Genomic DNA, 20394 nt, shown 5'->3' on the forward strand with positions numbered 1-20394 from the left:
ATATATACAGACCCCAGAGTAGACCTATCAGTACAGACCCCAGACCAAACCGTTGATATATACAGACCCTAGAGTAGACCATCTTTCAATATAGTCCCCAGACCAGACCCCTCATATATACATACCCCAGACCAGACTCTTCACATATACAGACCCCAGAGTAGACCTCCTATCAGTATAGACCACAAACTAGACTCTTCATGTATGCAGACCATAGACCAAACCCTTCATATATGCATACCATGAGTAGACCTATCAATACAGTCCCTATACCAGACCCCTCATATATCCAGAACCCAGAGTAGAATTTTTTTATCAGTAGAGTCCCCAGACCAGACCCCTTTTATCTACAGACCCCAGAGTAGACCTTCTATCAGTACGGATCTCAGAGCAGACTCTTCACATATACAATTCCGAGAGTAGATTTCCTATAATACAGACCCCAGACCAGACCCCCTCATATACAGTACATAGACCCCAGAGTAGACCACCTATCTATACAGACCCCAGATGAGACTCCTCATATATACAGACCCCAGACCCCTCATATACAGTACATAGGCCCCAGAGTAGACCACCTATCTATACAGACCCCAGATGACACTCCTCATATATACAGACCCCAGACCAGACCTCTCATATACAGTACATAGACCCCAGAGTAGACCACCAATCTATACAGACCCCAGGTGAGACTCCTCATATATACAGACCCCAGACCAGACCCCTCATATACAGTACATAGACCCCAGAGTAGACCACCTATCTATACAGACCTCAGACGAGACTTCTCATATATACAGATTACAGACCCCAGAGTAGACCACCTATCTATACAGACCCCAGATGACACTCCTCATATATACAGACCCCAGACCAGACCCCTCATATACAGTACATAGACCCCAGAGTAGACCACCTATCTATACAGACCCCAGATGACACTCCTCATATATACAGACTCCAGACCAGACCCCTCATATACAGTACATAGACCCCAGAGTAGACCACCTATCTATACAGACCCCAGATGACACTCCTCATATATACAGACTCCAGACCAGACCTCTCATATACAGTACATAGACCCCAGAGTAGACCACCTATCTTATACAGACCCCAGATGACACTCCTCATATATACAGACTCCAGACCAGACCCCTCATATACAGTACATAGACCCCAGAGTAGACCACCTATCTATACAGACCCCAGATGACACTCCTCATATATACAGACTCCAGACCAGACCTTATATTTTTTACAGGCACCTCCATACTAATAATCTTTTCTGCCTCCGCCCCCAAGTCCTGCTCCTGGAGATCCGCGGATCTCCAGGAGAGTTGTAGAGTACGCCCTGTACCCTTCTGTTTCTCCCTCACATACCAGATAACATTACTAGAAGGATTCTTATGCCTTGACTGATGCTGTGCCATCTGTTAGTGGGGGGCACCCATCGGGACTATGCAGAACAGTGACCTAAATCCAGGAGCCCTTGGGGACTATTCACACTGGGTCCTGCTGAGATATATGGAAACCTATTTGTCAGGTCCTGCCTGTGATATGGAAGCAGTCACCAGTTATTTTCTTTCCTAAAAAAATAAAAAATAGATTTTTTTTCTAGCCTTCGTATTAGGTTGAATTTTTCCACATGCCTTTACTATGTCAAGAAGAATAAAATAACATGGATCGCTCATACTCAGGCCATGCACTAATTAGTATGTAAGGCTATGACCTCCTACATGACCCGCCAGAGTAAACGTTGGAGTGTTGTACTTATAGTATAATGCAGAAATGTGAAAACCATTATTTCTGTGCTGAGATATCATCACTTGAAGAGGTTTTAAGCCTGAGGCTGCACCACTGCATCGCTCTGAAGAGGCTGCACCACTGCATCGCTCTCTCTGTCGTTCTTATTTCTGTCAGGTGCAATGGCGTCATGTACATTAAGGGGTACTTTTGTTAGATCTCTTACCGTGGACTTTGTGGTTAGATTGTATTGATGGAAGTAATAACGTCCTGCTGAGTGCGGTACCATTACACACCCTGAGACACCTGTGTACTACCGGGAGCTATGTTTAGGTGGTTGCCGGTAACTTCACCATTAGCAGGAGACCATTACGCTGAGACAATACTGTCTTCTAGTCTTGTCTTCCCCTTAATTAGATGTTCCCCCGGGCGCTGAGCTGCTATAAATGAATATTAATATTTGGCAGGAAGCTTTTTCTGTGCTTTTTATAAGAAGCCATATGACACATTGGACAAATCCCAGAAATAAAACTTGGCAAGATGTAACCTCTACCTAAAGGCTCCATACAGGACAGAAGGGAAGGAACGCACGACGCGTGAGCCAGAAGAAATACATGAAATCACTCTACATCCACTCATATTCCATAGTAGAGCAAACCTTCCTTATATATGACATGTAAAACCGTACTACACAGAGATACAGTTGCAAGAAAAAGTATGTGAACCCTTTGGAATGATATGGATTTCTGCACAAATTGGTCATAAAATGTGATCTGATCTTCATCTAAGTCACAACAATAGACAATCACAGTCTGCTTAAACTAATAACACACAAAGAATTAAATGTTACCATGTTTTTATTGAACACACCATGTAAACATTCACAGTGCAGGTGGAAAAAGTATGTGAACCCTTGGATTTAATAACTGGTTGAACCTCCTTTGGCAGCAATAACTTCCACCAAACGTTTCCTGTAGTTGCAGATCAGACGGGCACAACGGTCAGGAGTAATTCTTGACCATTCCTCTTTACAGAACTGTTTCAGTTCAGCAATATTCTTGGGATGTCCGGTGTGAATCGCTTTACTTGAGGTCATGCCACAGCATCTCAATCGGGTTGAGGTCAGGACTCTGACTGGGCCACTCCAGAAGGCGTATTTTCTTCTGTTTAAGCCATTCTGTTGCTGATTTACTTCTATGCTTTGGGTCGTTGTCCTGTTGCAACGCCCATCTTCTGTTGAGCTTCAGCTGGTGGACAGATGGCCTTAGGTTCTCCTGCAAAATGTCTCGATAAACTTGGGAATTCATTTTTCCTTCGATGATAGCAATCCGTCCAGGCCCCGATGCAGCAAAGCAACCCCAAACCATGATGCCCCCACCACCATACTTCACAGTTGGGATGAGGTTTTGAGGTTGGTGTGCTGTGCCTCTTTTTCTCCACACATAGTGTTGTGTGTTTCTTCCAAACAACTCCACTTTGGTTTCATCTGTCCACAGAATATTTTGCCAGTACTGCTGTGGAACATCCAGGTGCTCTTGTGAAAACTGTAAACGTGCAGCAATGGTTTCTTTGGACAGCAGTGGCTTCCTCTGTGGTATCCTCCCATGAAATCCATTCTTGTTTAGTATTTTCCATATCGTAGATTCACAAACAGGGATGTTAGCATATGCCAGAGACTTCTGTAAGTCTTTAGCTGACACTCTAGGATTATGCTTCACCTCATTGAGCAGACTGCGCTGTGCTCTTGCAGTCATCTCTACAGGACGGCCACTCCGAGGGAGAGTAGCAGCAGTGCTGAACTTTCTCCATTTATAGACAATTTGTCTTACCGTGGACTGATGAACAGCAAGGCTTTTGGAGATACTTTTATAACCCTTTCCAGCTTTATGCAAGTCAACAATTCTTAATCGTAGGTCTTCTGAGAGCTCTTTTGTGCGAGGCATCATTCACATCAGGCAATGCTTCTTGTGAAAAGCAAACCCAGAACTGGTGTGTGTTTTTTATAGGGCAGGGCAGCTGTAACCAACACCTCCAATCTCATCTCATTGATTGGACTCCAGTTGGCTGACACCTCACTCCAATTAGCTCTTGGAGATGTCATTAGTCTAGGGGTTCACATACTTTTTCCACCTGCACTGTGAATGTTTACATGGTGTGTTCAATAAAAACATGGTAACATTTAATTCTTTGTGTGTTATTGGTTAAGCAGACTGTGATTGTCTATTGTTGTGACTTAGATGAAGATCAGATCACATTTTATGACCAATTTGTGCAGAAATCCTTATCATTCCAAAGGGTTCACATACTTTTTCTTGCAACTGTAGATAGATAGATATGTGACAGGCAGACATAGGTGATGGATGGAATAAGAGCAGATACTGAGGATTACACCCAGTATACAGGAGAGGAGAAGTGGTACTGTGCAGTGTCCATATATACAGAATAAGAGCAGATACTGAGGATTACACCCAGTGTACAGGACAGGAGGAGTGGTACTGTGCAGTATATATACAGGGAGTGCAGAATTATTAGGCAAGTTATATTTTTTACAGGATTAATTTTATTATTGAACAACAACCATGTTCTCAATGAACCCAAAAAACTCATTAATATCAAAGCTGAATATTTTTGGAAGTAGTTTTTAGTTTGTTTTTAGTTTTAGCTATTTTAGGGGGATATCTGTGTGTGCAGGTGACTATTACTGTACATAATTATTAGGCAACTTAACAAAAAACAAATATATACCCATTTCAATTATTTATTTTTACCAGTGAAACCAATATAACATCTCAACATTCACAAATATACATTTCTGACATTCAAAAACAAAACAAAAACAAATCAGTGACCAATATAGCCACCTTTCTTTGCAAGGACACTCAAAAGCCTGCCATCCATGGATTCTGTCAGTGTTTTGATCTGTTCACCATCAACATTGCGTGCAGCAGCAACCACAGCCTCCCAGACACTGTTCAGAGAGGTGTACTGTTTTCCCTCCTTGTAAATCTCACATTTGATGATGGACCACAGGTTCTCAATGGGGTTCAGATCAGGTGAACAAGGAGGCCATGTCATTAGATTTTCTTCTTTTATACCCTTTCTTGCCAGCCACGTTGTGGAGTACTTGGACGCGTGTGATGGAGCATTGTCCTGCATGAAAATCATGTTTTTCTTACCTTGCAGACTTCTTCCTGTACCACTGCTTGAAGAAGGTGTCTTCCAGAAACTGGCAGTAGGACTGGGAGTTGAGCTTGACTCCATCCTCAACCCAAAAAGGCCCCACAAGCTCATCTTAGATGATACCAGCCCAAACCAGTACTCCACCTCCACCTTGCTGGCGTCTGAGTCGGACTGGAGCTCTCTGCCCTTTACCAATCCAGCCATCTGGCCCATCAAGACTCACTCTCATTTCATCAGTCCATAAAACCTTAGAAAAATCAGTCTTGAGATATTTCTTGGCCCAGTCTTGACGTTTCAGCTTGTGTGTCTTGTTCAGTGGTGGTCGTCTTTCAGCCTTTCTTACCTTGGCCATGTCTCTGAGTATTGCACACCTTGTGCTTTTGGGCACTCCAGTGATGTTGCAGCTCTGAAATATGGCCAAACTGGTGGCAAGTGGCATCTTGGCAGCTGCACGCTTGACTTTTCTCAGTTCATGGGCAGTTATTTTGCGCCTTGGTTTTTCCACACGCTTCTTGCGACCCTGTTGACTATTTTGAATGAAACGCTTGATTGTTCGATGATCACGCTTCAGAAGCTTTGCAATTTTAAGAGTGCTGCATCCCTCTGCAAGATATCTCACTATTTTTGACTTTTCTGAGCCTGTCAAGTCCTTCTTTTGACCCATTTTGCCAAAGGAAAGGAAGTTGCCTAATAATTATGCACACCTGATATAGGGTGTTGATGTCATTAGACCACACCCCTTCTCATTACAGAGATGCACATCACCTAATATGCTTAATTGGTAGTAGGCTTTCGAGCCTATACAGCTTGGAGTAAGACAACATGCATAAAGAGGATGATGTGGTCAAAATACTCATTTGCCTAATAATTCTGCACGTAGTGTATATACAGAATAAGAGCAGATACTGAGGATTACACCCAGTATACAGGACAGGAGGAGTGGTACTGTGCAGTGTATATATATACAGAATAAGAGCAGATACTGAGGATTACACCCAGTATACAGGACAGGAGAAGTGGTACTGTGCAGTGTATATATATACAGAATAAGAACAGATACTGAGGATTACACCCAGTATACAGGACAGGAGGAGTGGTACTGTGCAGTGTATATATATATACAGAATAAGAACAGATACTGAGGATTACACCCAGTATACAGGACAGGAGGAGTGGTACTGTGCAGTGTATATATATACAGGATAAGAGCAGATACTGAGGATTACACCCAGTATACAGGACAGGAGGAGTGGTACTGTGCAGTGTATATATATACAGAATAAGAGCAGATACTGAGGATTACACCCAGTATACAGGACAGGAGGAGTGGTACTGTGCAGTGTATATATATACAGAATAAGAGCAGATACTGAGGATTACACCCAGTATACAGGACAGGAGGAGTGGTACTGTGCAGTGTATATATATACAGGATAAGAGCAGATACTGAGGATTACACCCAGTATACAGGACAGGAGAAGTGGTACTGTGCAGTGTATATATATACAGAATAAGAGCAGATACTGAGGATTACACCCAGTATACAGGACAGGAGAAGTGGTACTGTGCAGTGTATATATATACAGAATAAGAACAGATACTGAGGATTACACCCAGTATACAGGACAGGAGGAGTGGTACTGTGCAGTGTATATATATATACAGAATAAGAACAGATACTGAGGATTACACCCAGTATACAGGACAGGAGGAGTGGTACTGTGCAGTGTATATATATACAGAATAAGAACAGATACTGAGGATTACACCCAGTATACAGGACAGGAGGAGTGGTACTGTGCAGTGTATATATATATACAGAATGAGATGCTGTTTTCTCCTTTGCATTTCTTTGTTCAGACTTTTTCTTTGCTCTTTTACATGTAGGTGGATTATGTGATCCTGCAGGTCTAGTATTTGTTGTTGGGATCATTAGTCCCTGTGTCTCTATCAGCTGCACATCGTTCTACTGTACGATAACATTATGTCATCTGGACTGAACCTGCATGCTGGGATTTGTAGTGTCACATCAACTGGAGCTCTCCCGCAATATCTTACATCTAATCTTATTTCTTATTTTCTCCTGCAGGTGTTCAACACATATTCAAATGAAGATTACGACAGGCGGAATGATGAAGTCGACCCGGTAGCTGCTTCCGCAGAGTACGAGCTGGAGAAGCGAGTGGAGAAGCTGGATTTATTCCCGGTGGATCTGGAGAAAGGTATGTTTTCATCACGCTAATTGAAAATTAATAGGAGGCCTCCGTGGGGAAATGGCAGCGGTGTGTTATAATGAGAGAGGTGTCATGACAATGCACTGCGCCAGGTATCACATCACCGCCTGTGTAACAGATACTCTCATTAACCTCCGCAGCAAATAAGCTAAATACCAGAACCGGACATGTAAGGCTGCGGCTCCAGTACCCACAATGCACCTGTGCCTAATGCATACAACCTAAGTAGTAGCATGTAGCGCTGTGAACTGACATTGAAAGGGGCTTAGGGATGATGGAGCGAGGCTGGTAAACTTAAAGGCTATGGACACCATTAGGACACCATTACTCATTTTGAGCTAAAAATCATTTTTTCAATTGGTATATATTAAAAATATGGAGCCATTTTTTCTGTACATTGTTGAGATACTCTCGTAGCAGGATCTGAACTTTTACTGTTACCCCTGAGGCTGCTCAGCTGACGGGCTCCTTATCTCTGATCTCTGACCTTATAAACACTCATTATAGCTAAAATCTTATATTACTGATTTAGAGATAGGTGTTGGTGTTATTAGATGACCAACACAAACTGAACATGATTCACACAGCTAGAAAAACTGTTAACACTTTGTGATAGAATGCCTCAATATTTTTTTTAATAAAGACCAATTGAAAAAGTTATTTTTAGCCCAAAATAGTAAAATGCAATCATTAAAAAATTGCCCTTAATAGGGCCTTTAACTTAAGCAACCAATGCCAGGCCTCTGCCTGTAAAGCACTTTCAATGATGGGATTAGGGCTGCAGTAAACAATTATTTTAGAAATGGTGTATTCTAGCGATTATTTTGAACAATTAATCGAGTAATCTAATAAGAAAAAAATGAATTAATAGACTGTTTTCCTTTATAAAACTTATCAGACCCCCTGCCATCAGTCCCCAACACCCTTTGTTCCCCCCTAGTGCCATCAGCTCTCCCCCTTGTGCCATCAGCTCAGCAGGGATAGTGTGCTTGTTGATGTCAAAGTGCAGGGATAGTGTGCTCAGTGATGTCAAAGTGCAGGGATAGTGTGCTTGTTGATGTCAAAGTGCAGGGATAGTGTGCTTGTTGATGTCACAGTGCAGGGATAGTGTGCACAGTTATGTCACAGTGCAGGGATAGTGTGCTCAGTGATGTCAAAGTGCAGGGATAGTGTGCTTGTTGATGTCAAAGTGCAGGGATAGTGTGCTCGGTGATGTCACAGTGCAGGGATAGTGTGCTCGGTGATGTCACAGTGCAGGGATAGTGTGCTCGGTGATGTCACAGTGCAGGGATAGTGTGCTCGGTGATGTCACAGTGCAGGGATAGTGTGCTCAGTGATGTCACAGTGCAGGGATAGTGTGCTCGGTGATGTCACAGTGCAGGGATAGTGTGCTCGGTGATGTCAAAGTGCAGGGATAGTGTGCTCAGTGATGTCACAGTGCAGGGATAGTGTGCTTGTTGATGTCAAAGTGCAGGGATAGTGTGCTCGGTGATGTCACAGTGCAGGGATAGTGTGCTCGGTGATGTCACAGTGCAGGGATAGTGTGCTCGGTGATGTCACAGTGCAGGGATAGTGTGCTCGGTGATGTCACAGTGCAGGGATAGTGTGCTCAGTGATGTCACAGTGCAGGGATAGTGTGCTTGTTGATGTCAAAGTGCAGTAATAGTGTGCTCGGTGATGTCACAATGCAGGTATAGTGTGCTCGGTGATGTCACAATGCAGGTATAGTGTGCTCGGTGATGTCACACTGCAGGGATAGTGTGCACAGTGATGTCACACTGCAGGGATAGTGTGCTCGGTGATGTCACAGTGCAGGGATAGTGTGCTCGGTGATGTCACAGTGCAGGGATAGTGTGCTCGGTGATGTCACAGTGCAGGGATAGTTTAGAAATGGTGTATTCTAGCGATTATTTTTAACAATTAATCGAGTAATCTAATAAGAAAAAAATGAATTAATAGACTGTTTTCCTTTATAAAACTTATCAGACCCCCTGCCATCAGTCCCCAACACCCTTTGTTCCCCCCTAGTGCCATCAGCTCTCCCCCCTTGTGCCATCAGCTCAGCAAGTATGGGATAGTGTGCTCGGTGATGTCACAGTGCAGGGATAGTGTGCTCAGTGATGTCACAGTGCAGGGATAGTGTGCTCGGTGATGTCACAGTGCAGGGATAGTGATATAGTAAGGACCGGCACTCGCTATTGGTAGTGATATCAAATAAATTTAATGGTCACATACAAATGGTTAATGTGACGCGTTTCGGCTATTAGAAGCCTTTGTCATGTTTGACAAAGGCTTCTAATAGCCGAAACGCGTCACATTAACCATTTGTATGTGACCATTAAATTTATTTGATATCACTACCAATAGCGAGTGCCGGTCCTTACTATATCATTATCTGTGGATCTTCTTTCCTGGACACGCGCACCGCACCGCTGTAAGCAGAAGTGCCGCTCGTATCTTCTCTCTGATTTAGTGCAGGGATAGTGTGCTCGGTGATGTCACAGTGCAGGGATAGTGTGCTCGGTGATGTCACAGTGCAGGGATAGTGTGCTCGGTGATGTCACACTGCAGGGATAGTGTGCTCGGTGATGTCACACTGCAGGGATAGTGTGCTCGGTGATGTCACAGTGCAGGGATAGTGTGGTCGGTGATGTCACAGTGCAGGTATAGTGTGCTCGGTGATGTCACACTGCAGGGATAGTATGCTCGTTGATGTCACAATGCAGGTATAGTATGCTCGGTGAAGTCACAGTGCAGGGGTAGTGTGCTCGGAGAAGTCATATTGCAGGGATAGTATGCTTGGTGATGTCACAGTGCAGGGATAGTGGTCACAGTGCAGGGATAGTGTGCTCGGTGATGTCACAGTGCAGGGATAGTGTGCTCGGTGGTGTCACAGTGCAGGGATAGTGTGCACAGTGATGTCACAATGCAGGGATAGTGTGCTCGGTGATGTCACAGTGCAGGGGTAGTGTTCTCAGTGATGTCACAGTGCAGGGATAGTGTGCACAGTGCAGGGATAGTGTGCTCAGTGATGTCACAGTGCAGGGGTAGTGTGTTCGGTGATGTCACAGTGCAGGAATAGTGTGCACGGTGATGTCACAGACAGTGCAGGGATAGTGTGCTCGGTGATGTCACAGTGCAGGGATAGTGTGCACAGTGATGTCACAGTGCAGGGATAGTGTGCTCGGTGATGTCACAGTGCAGGAATAGTGTGCACAGTGATGTCACAGACAGTGCAGGAATAGTGTGCACAGTGATGTCACAGACAGTGCAGGAATAGTGTGCACGGTGATGTCACAGACAGTGCAGGGATAGTGTGCTCGGTGATGTCACAGTGCAGGGATAGTGTGCTCGGTGATGTCACAGTGCAGGGATAGTGTGCACGGTGATGTCACAGTGCAGGGATAGTATGCTCGGTGAAGTCACAGTGCAGGGATAGTGTGCTTGGTGATGTGTCAGTGCAGGGATAGTGTGCTCGGTGATGTCACAGTGCAGGGATAGTATGCTCGGTGAAGTCACAGTGCAGGGATAGTATGCTTGGTGATGTGTCAGTGCAGGGATAGTATGCTCGGTGATGTCACAGTGCAGGGATAGTATGCTCGGTGAAGTCACAGTGCAGGGATAGTGTGCTCGGTGAAGTCACAGTGCAGGGATAGTGTGCTCGGTGAAGTCACAGTGCGGGGATAGTATGCTTGGTGAAGTCACAGTGCAGGGATAGTATGCTTGGTGATGTCACAGTGCAGGGATAGTGTGCTCGGTGAAGTCACAGTGCAGGGATAGTGTGCTCGGTGATGTCACAGTGCAGGGATAGTATGCTCGGTGATGTCACAGTGCAGGGATAGTATGCTTGGTGATGTCACAGTGCAGGGATAGTGGTCACAGTGCAGGGATAGTGTGCTCGGTGATGTCACAGTGCAGGGATAGTGTGCTCGGTGGTGTCACAGTGCAGGGATAGTGTGCACAGTGATGTCACAATGCAGGGATAGTGTGCTCGGTGATGTCACAGTGCAGGGGTAGTGTTCTCAGTGATGTCACAGTGCAGGGATAGTGTGCACAGTGCAGGGATAGTGTGCTCAGTGATGTCACAGTGCAGGGGTAGTGTGCTCGGTGATGTCACAGTGCCGGGGTAGTGTGTTCGGTGATGTCACAGTGCAGGAATAGTGTGCACAGTGATGTCACAGACAGTGCAGGAATAGTGTGCTCGGTGATGTCACAGTGCAGGGATAGTGTGCACAGTGATGTCACAGTGCAGGGATAGTGTGCTCGGTGATGTCACAGTGCAGGAATAGTGTGCACAGTGATGTCACAGACAGTGCAGGAATAGTGTGCACAGTGATGTCACAGACAGTGCAGGAATAGTGTGCACGGTGATGTCACAGACAGTGCAGGGATAGTGTGCTCGGTGATGTCACAGTGCAGGGATAGTGTGCTCGGTGATGTCACAGTGCAGGGATAGTGTGCTCGGTGATGTCACAGTGCAGGGATAGTATGCTCGGTGAAGTCACAGTGCAGGGATAGTGTGCTTGGTGATGTGTCAGTGCAGGGATAGTGTGCTCGGTGATGTCACAGTGCAGGGATAGTATGCTCGGTGAAGTCACAGTGCAGGGATAGTATGCTTGGTGATGTGTCAGTGCAGGGATAGTATGCTCGGTGATGTCACAGTGCAGGGATAGTATGCCCGGTGAAGTCACAGTGCAGGAATAGTGTGCTCGGTGAAGTCACAGTGCAGGGATAGTGTGCTCGGTGAAGTCACAGTGCGGGGATAGTATGCTCGGTGATGTCACAGTGCAGGGATAGTATGCTCGGTGATGTCACAGTGCAGGGATAGTGTGCTCGGTGAAGTCACAGTGCGGGGATAGTATGCTCGGTGATGTCACAGTGCAGGGATAGTATGCTCGGTGATGTCACAGTGCAGGGATAGTGTGCTCGGTGAAGTCACAGTGCGGGGATAGTATGCTCGGTGATGTCACAGTGCAGGGATAGTATGCTCGGTGATGTCACAGTGCAGGGATAGTGTGCTCGGTGAAGTCACAGTGCAGGGATAGTGTGCTCGGTGATGTCACAGTGCAGGAATAGTGTGCTCGGTGAAGTCACAGTGCAGGGATAGTATGCTCGGTGATGTCACAGTGCAGGGATAGTGTGCTCGGTGATGTCACAGTGCAGGGATAGTATGCTCGGTGATGTCACAGTGCAGGGATAGTGTGCTCGGTGAAGTCACAGTGCAGGGATAGTATGCTCGGTGATGTCACAGTGCAGGGATAGTGTGCTCGGTGAAGTCACAGTGCAGGGGTAGTGTGCTCGGTGATGTCACAGTGCAGGGATAGTGTGCTCGGTGATGTCACAGTGCAGGGATAGTGTGCTCAGTGATGTCACAGTGCAGGTATAGTGTGCTCGGTGATGTCACAGTGCAGGGATAGTGTGCTCGGTGATGTCACAGTGCAGGGATAGTATGCTCGGTGATGTCACAGTGCAGGGATAGTGTGCTCGGTGAAGTCACAGTGCAGGGATAGTATGCTCGGTGATGTCACAGTGCAGGGATAGTGTGCTCGGTGAAGTCACAGTGCAGGGATAGTGTGCACAGTGATGTCACAGTGCAGGAATAGTGTGCTCGGTGAAGTCACAGTGCAGGGATAGTATGCTCGGTGATGTCACAGTGCAGGGATAGTGTGCTCGGTGATGTCACAGTGCAGGGATAGTATGCTCGGTGATGTCACAGTGCAGGGATAGTGTGCTCGGTGAAGTCACAGTGCAGGGATAGTATGCTCGGTGATGTCACAGTGCAGGGATAGTGTGCTCGGTGAAGTCACAGTGCAGGGATAGTTTGCTCGGCGAAGTCACAGTGCAGGGATAGTGTGCTCGGCGAAGTCACAGTGCAGGGATAGTATGCTCGGTGATGTCACACTGCAGGGATAGTATGTTCGGAGAAGTCATAGTGCAGGGATATCGCATCGCATATCGTTATCACAATTTTTAGGGCCCTAATCACAATCGCACAAAATTCCCATATCGTGCAGCCCTACCCTAGATGGGATGTTTCTAAAGAGGCTCAATATGGGTCCAGACATTAACCATATTTGTGGTGAGCAAACATATACCTCCTTATGGCTTCCAGAGGCATCCGGCAGCGGTATATGTTAGGAAATCCGCCCGATATTTACCCTGAGCCACTGTGTATAGACCTGATCTTTAAACTGGGAAATGCAGGGAATACGCAGATTATGTCTCTCTTATAAGTCGCCTTGTTATTTGGGGTTTATATTTAAAGGGGTCCTCCCGGATACAGATATTGATGAATATCAATAGAATATAGTGTGTAGCAGTGCTGCTATGTTCCAGGTCACCACAGGATGAATACAGAATGTGTTTATTGATAGCAGAACAACGCGTTTCGAGGCCGAACAAGCCTCTTCATCAGGTTGAATACAAGGTTGCTGCTACACACTGCATTCCATTGATCTTTACTACCACCGGGCCCGACCGCAGACCTAGGAACAAGCAAGCAAAAGCCCTCGGGAGTACTCTGCCTCTAGCACAACCAGTGAAGGTGAGCACCCTATTTGGTACCATCGCTCTCCGCTCACCTAACGGTCCTAGCTATTTCTCTCTTCCTCAATGTGCTACAAACATTCATGACCTATTCTCAGGATAGGTCACCAGTATCAGATTGGTACAGATCCAACACCCAGCACCTGCATGATCAGATGTGGGACCAGAAACGAAACAGTGTGCGTAACAGAAGCAGAAGGTCCTGTCCACTTTGAAGTTTCCAGCTCCCACTTACTTAAATAGGAGCTGATCTGCAGTACTCCGCATGGCCACTACATGGTGGACAGAGCTGTCTGCTTCAGCTCTGTACACTGTATAGTTTCTGGTGCCATGGCTGCCTGAAACAGTTGATTGGTGGGGGTGCCATGAGTTGCACCCCCACCGATCTGGTATTGATGACCTATCCTGAGAACAGGTCATCAATATCTGTGGTCTGGACTATCCCTTTAAAACCTACCTAAATAAGGAGCCTTAAAGGGGTTCTCCAAGACCTCCCAGAGTGGCTGACCTCTGGGCTCAGTGTCTACGCTCCAGAGGGAGAGAGAGGTTGGACCAAGCATGCATGTGTATGAGGGAGGGACTGGGAGAGACAGGTGTTTTCATGTGTAGTGCTGAGGTTGATGGGTTGGTGTTTAGATTGTGTGGTGCAGTGGTGACCTTCTGTACAGCGAGGTGGAATATGCTGGCGCTATAGATATAAGTAACAGAAATAATCGGCCGTTGATGGCATCTGGTGAGAAGCATAGCCTCCATTAGGAAACGCATTTCAATGCTGAGCTGGACCATTCACCAGGTAGGGCAGGTTTGTGTTACTTTTTAGTAGTGTCTTTGTAGGTGTTTCTGACCTAAACGCGTCAGTGCTACACTTCTTGAATCTTAAAGCTCCTGGTTGTATGGCAGGATAAAGTTATATTTTCTCCATGCTATTTATCCTGCATCCATATGAGTCCTAGTGCCTCGCTCATGGTGGTTGGTCCTCATCGCTTCAGTGCACAAGTTCTAGACTAGAACGTCCTACAGCAGGTGATAATGTCACCTCACAGGAGAGGAGCGGATCCCGCAGTCAGTTTCCTATGTGACCTTCAGCATTTTCTGCTCATCTGCCCGGCCTCAGGTGCAAGTAAATTGATTGTACGCTTCATCAAGTCAAGGATTTACCAGACTAGTGTTCTCCCCTACGGCTCTCGTACGTCACCGCTACCATACAAGATTGCTTATTGCCTGTAACCTGTGATTGAATGAAGCGCCACAGCGCCCTCTGCTGGCTGGTAGTGCGTGTGTACGACTTGGTCTTCTCTATGACCTTGAATCTTGAGTGAGCAGGGTCAACAGGTTTGCTGTAGGAACATAGATGGTGCATATTTTCTTTGGGGGTCAAGGTCTTCAGGTTTAGGGGGGTGCATTTTTAGTCCTATGTCTTGGGAACCAATAGATCTTGCCCAACCTTTTTTTAGGAACAAAACCTCAGCTGTGTACAGGAATAGGTCTCTACCAGTGTTGATCGAGCACCAAAGTGCTCGGGCTGAACACCTCGGGATGCTCGGGTGCTCAGTGGGAGAACCCGAGCATTAAACCAGGCACCCAAGAGGGGAGGGGTGTCTGGTTCATAGGAAAAGGTCATAAATTGATGGAAACACCACTGAAATGGTTCTGGAACAGCATGGGGAGGATGTCTGGATGCATCTTGGACTCCCAGGTCACTGCTGGGAACGATGTTGTCCGAGTAGTACGCCGCTTTTACAGACTGATAATAATACTCCCAAAACCAAAGCTAAAATTGTTAAGAAACATTCTTTCCTGTATATTTACTTGTATATAAAGTGCTGCCAAAAATTACAAGGAAGAGGCACTCCGATACAACCTGTATATCACATAAAGGAGGGCCTCATTCACATTGTGGTACATTTGTTCAGTTAGTGGGACTCCTACACTCATAAAGCCTATGCACTAAGTGAAAGGGCTGCCAAAAATGTCAAAGAACCGGCACTAAAGGAAACAAGAAACGTGCGTGGAGGAGATTCGAGCATTGCTCTTGAGCACATGCGGTATTCGGCCGAATACCACCATGTGCCGAGCATGCTCGATCAACACTAGTCTCTACAAGTATTCAATCTGTTAATGCAAATAAATGTAAATTCATAGCAAGCGAAGACCTTCAAAAATGAAGCGCACATACAGTCCTTACGTAATAGTGGTTCTTCAAAAATGAAGTCAATGTACAGTACAGTCCTTACATAATAGTAGTTCTTAAAAAAATGAATCGCACGTACGGTCCTTACATAATAGCGGTTCTTTAAAAAAGAAGCACATGTACAGTCCTTATGTAATAGCAGTTCTTCGAAAATGAAGCAAAAATACAGTACAGCCCTTACGTGATAGCGGTTCTTCAAAAATTAAGCACACATACAGTCCTTACGTGATAGGGTTTCTTCAAAAATGAAGTGCATGTACAATTTGTACGTGATAGCGGTTTTCCATGGAAGCAGCCTACAGCTATTACGGCATGCTGGGATTTGTAGTTTTGCAACAGCTGGAGGTGGTTGGACATCCGTGCAATAAATTCACCAACGTCTTTCCTTGTTAGTAGCAAAAAAAAACAAAAACACAACCACACCTTCTCCCCTTGCTAATGGGCTCGGAGCCGACACATACCGTAATCTATTTTAATAAATTAGTAAGTTCACTGTCAGTTCAGTTTTAGAGCTGGGAATGTGGAAGAAGCCGTTGTAGCCTCTGATTGAAAACTGTCTCACCGGTGCCACCTATAGGTAGCTCCCCCGTATGTCAACGTCCACCCCAGAATGAAAAAGTCTTGAGAGATGATTCAGGAATGTCCCCTATCGATAGGATATGTCATAAATGTCTGATAGATGTGGGTCAAGGACGGAAATGGAGAACATGTCGAACATGTATGGCTTTCTCCAGTATCTGCTATGGGACATCCGAGAATAGGGATGGGCTAACCACAGCATTTTTTGGAAGTCCCATAGCAGTAAGTAGAGAGGACACTGATACATGCTCTGCATTCAGGACAAGGCCCTGTTTTTGAGATAGGAGCATGTCCCAAAGGTGGGGGTCCTCACCTACAGGACATTTATGGCATACCCTACATATATCCTGTAAACGTCCAGATGGGATAAATCTTTTGTCAGTACAGAAAAGGGTACTGGAAATATAACACGCCTTTGTTGTAGCTCTTTGGATTACTGGTTCTTATTGAGCTTCAGATTCAGCTTAAAGGGATTCTCCAGGAAGTAAGAAAATGAAAAATACTTAAATATTACTTTATTATAAATATATTCTCAAATACATTTCATTATTTGTGATGGCTCATTTTGTCTGGGGAGCAATCTTCAGGGGAAATAAAATGGCTGCTGTCTCATTAGTTCACACAGAACCTGTCCTAATCACACAGGAGGACAAGTTACTTTACAACACTGAGGTAAAGATCTGCCTTATCCTCTCTGCTCTACTTGTCAGGGATTATGATCCTGAATACAGCTGATAAGATCTTCAGCTGAATCTCTGTAGGAATGGAGTTCATGAGGAGACATGAAGTACAGAGAGGACGGACAGGACAGACTGTGGTAATGGAGACTGCATACAAGTGCTGCTGCTCATTAGCCACACCTCACCTCCTCTCATGTCTCCTCATCTTCTCCATTCCCACAGAGATTTACCTGTATTCAGGATCATGATTCCTGACAAGCAGAGAGGAGGATGAGGCAGCACTATGGCTCATTGTGGTGAAGTAACTTGTCCTCCTGTGTGATTAGGACAGGTTTTGTGTGTACTGATAGGACGGCGGCCATTTTATTTCTCCTAATGATTGCTTCCTAGACAAGATGAGACATTCTAAGTATTGAAAGGTAATTGTGAATATGTTTATAAAAAAATAATATTTAAGTATTTTTATTTTTTTAATTCCTGGAGAACCCCTTTAAGTTAGGGAGACTTACAGGCAATGCCCCATGGGAAAATAAATATATGCAAATTAGCTTTCCACCAAATAGTAGAAAACTGTCTGTCTAGCGCCACCTGTCTAAAAAAAACAAGAAATCATCAACTATAGCCCAATCCATCCATCTGTATAGAAAGCTAGAGGGTCATTGCCTCCCCAGGTTCTCAGGGGTCTCAGAATAGAGGGTCCCATCTCTTGTTTGGACATGTGATAGCATTTACAGTAAGTGCATATATAGAGATATTTACCTGCAGTCCCATGGAAACTGCACATAGCGCATTGTACCCAGTGACTGACAAAGTGCAGCTACATCTCGTAATCCCAGCTCTGCTACATCTGTATTATACTATTTGTTTCTGGTTAGTGTTTTGTTCTATTTTGTGACTTGCTGGAGCAGCTGATGTGTGTTATCTGTCTTGTTGCTCACAGCTGCCATATGGCGCTGTGTTATGTTGCTTTGCCGTTATCTGGTGGCCAGCGCCAGGAAGTTCTCCATCGATACATTTTAATGCAATATATCCAGACATTTTTTCCATCATCGACGTTAGGCTTGAGGTTCATTGGGATTGGTTCTTTTGGAAAAATCCTTTAGTCCAGTGCCTCACGCAGCTTGTCGTGGAGGTTTTTGCTGCAGTTTTTTGTGCCAAAGTCAGAAGTGGGCAGGAAGAGAATGAGAACCATAAAGGAAGGACTTCTTCTGCTTCTCCTTCCTGCTGGATCCACTTTTGGCTTTGGCTCAAAACCCTATTTTGGACACCACCCTTAGGAGGTATCTGGTTGGGATTTGGACCGATCGTGTAGCCGTGCTCTGGATTTCCACTTTTCTTAACCTTCTGAAATTCCCTTACAGATGAAGAAGGCCTTGGCGTCAGTATCATTGGAATGGGGGTTGGAGCCGACACAGGTCTGGAGAAACTTGGAATATTTGTTAAAACTGTCACAGAAGGAGGAGCTGCCCAAAGAGATGGAAGGTGCGTGCACTGGAGCATGATGTCACAAATGTATATAGATAGATATATGAGATCAACATTTTCCCTAATGATAAGGTAAAGGTCATGACTGGTAATTTAAAATTAGGGCTGTAAAAAAAACAAGCAAAAATAAAATGATGTAGATATAATAACAAACAGAAGAATAGCCGTCCATGTCTGTAGTAATTAGCCAGCACTGAAGTGGTTCTCACAGATGTTTTCCTGTGTACAGTTTTTATAATTCCCAATTACGGTATGTGATTGTGACTGGGGCGGCACTGACGAGGTCACGGCCAAAAAAGAATTAAAATGTAGTCACATCATTTTGCCAAGAATAGACTGCTTAATCTGCAAAACCGTGAGGCCATTACAACTGCAAGTCTTAATATAAAAAAAGGTATAAAAAGCAGCAGCACACGGACCTGTATGTATAAGAGGAAATGTTCAGACTGTAATTGTTTGCGACAGGGAAATCTTTGATCCTGAGATTCCTTGGGAGAAGTCTTGTTTCCTTCTTGTTGCTAGGTAACAGCATATCGTAGGTGGAAGGGTCCTTGTATTAGAGTTTATCAGTATTTTATGTAACATGACATGCTGGGACTTGTGGTGTGTTAGTCTGCTATAGGCCCATTTGTCACATTTCCCTTTCCTGTTTTTTTCCAAACGGAATCATATTTTTGCTGTTCCCTGCAGCCTCTGGAGCTGGAGCTAGCACTTGGAAAGCCCTGGAGCTAGCACTTGGAAAGCCCTGGAGCTAGCACTTGGAAAGCCCTGGAGCTAGAACTTGGAAAGCCCTGGAGCTAGCACTTGGAAAGCCCTGGAGCTAGCACTTGGAAAGCCCTGGAGCTAGCACTTGGGAAGCCCTGGAGCTAGCACTTGGGAAGCCCTGGAGCTAGCACTTGGAAAGCCCTGGAGCTAGCACTTGGAAAGCCCTGGAGCTAGCACTTGGAAAGCCCTGGAGCTAGCACTTGGAAAGCCCTGGAGCTAGCACTTTGAATGGAACAGGAAGCACAGTTCCGTTCAAAGTGTAGTGGCCGTGCTGGGTTACTGCAGCCCATCTCCCATTCACTTCCATAGGAGCTGAGATGCAGTACCCCAGTACGGCCACTACACTGTGGATGGAGCTGTACTTCTTGGTGCATTCAAAGCGCTAGTTCCTGCTCCAGAGGCTGCAGGGCACAGCTGATTGTTGGAGGTGCAAGGTATTAGACCCTAACCAATGGGATATTAATAACCTATCCTGGGGGTAAGCCATCTATATACAGAGCTTGGAAAACCCCTTTAAACTTTTTATTTATGTTTAATACATATAGACTTTTGATTCAATATATTTTTAGATTTTATAGCAGGTCCTCATGATCCTCCATTATTCACGAGAATTCATGTTTCTCAGTCGAGTTGTAAACAATACTGCCACATAGTGCCTCAGAATTCAATAGTAAAGTTCTGTCTGCCTGCAGCCACCAGTAGGGGGAGCTCACTGCATACAGTCATATTCTTACAAGTCTAAACACGTAAGCAGCTTATTCCACTTCGTGGCAGTCTTCAGTAGCCTTTTGACCATGACCTTCCAGGAGATCTCCCCTTTTTTCCTGAGACTTTGGAACAACAAACAGCGCCCTCAATAAACAATACTGGCAGCAGAGTCACTTGCGTAGACAGTGCCTCCCTTTACATAGCCATAGTATAAAACAATACAGCATTGGATGCCATAGGGCGGTGTTTACTGCACAAAGGTCTAATTAAATTATGC

General features: G+C 45.2%; 1 protein-coding gene across 2 annotated transcripts in view; it reads left to right on the forward strand.

The window, feature by feature from the left end:
• PPP1R9A (protein phosphatase 1 regulatory subunit 9A) overlaps positions 1 to 20394 on the forward strand; it is a 218122-nt gene that overhangs the window by 101815 nt on the left and 95913 nt on the right. For both annotated transcript variants that reach the window (XM_044293015.1, XM_044293017.1), the window contains exons 3-4: positions 7019 to 7151; positions 18521 to 18641. In XM_044293015.1, coding sequence (XP_044148950.1) covers positions 7019 to 7151; positions 18521 to 18641 — 254 coding nt within the window. The remainder of the gene's footprint in view (positions 1 to 7018; positions 7152 to 18520; positions 18642 to 20394) is intronic.

The sequence above is a fragment of the Bufo gargarizans genome, chromosome 5, assembly GCF_014858855.1.
Source record: "Bufo gargarizans isolate SCDJY-AF-19 chromosome 5, ASM1485885v1, whole genome shotgun sequence".
Taxonomy (NCBI): domain Eukaryota; kingdom Metazoa; phylum Chordata; class Amphibia; order Anura; family Bufonidae; genus Bufo; species Bufo gargarizans.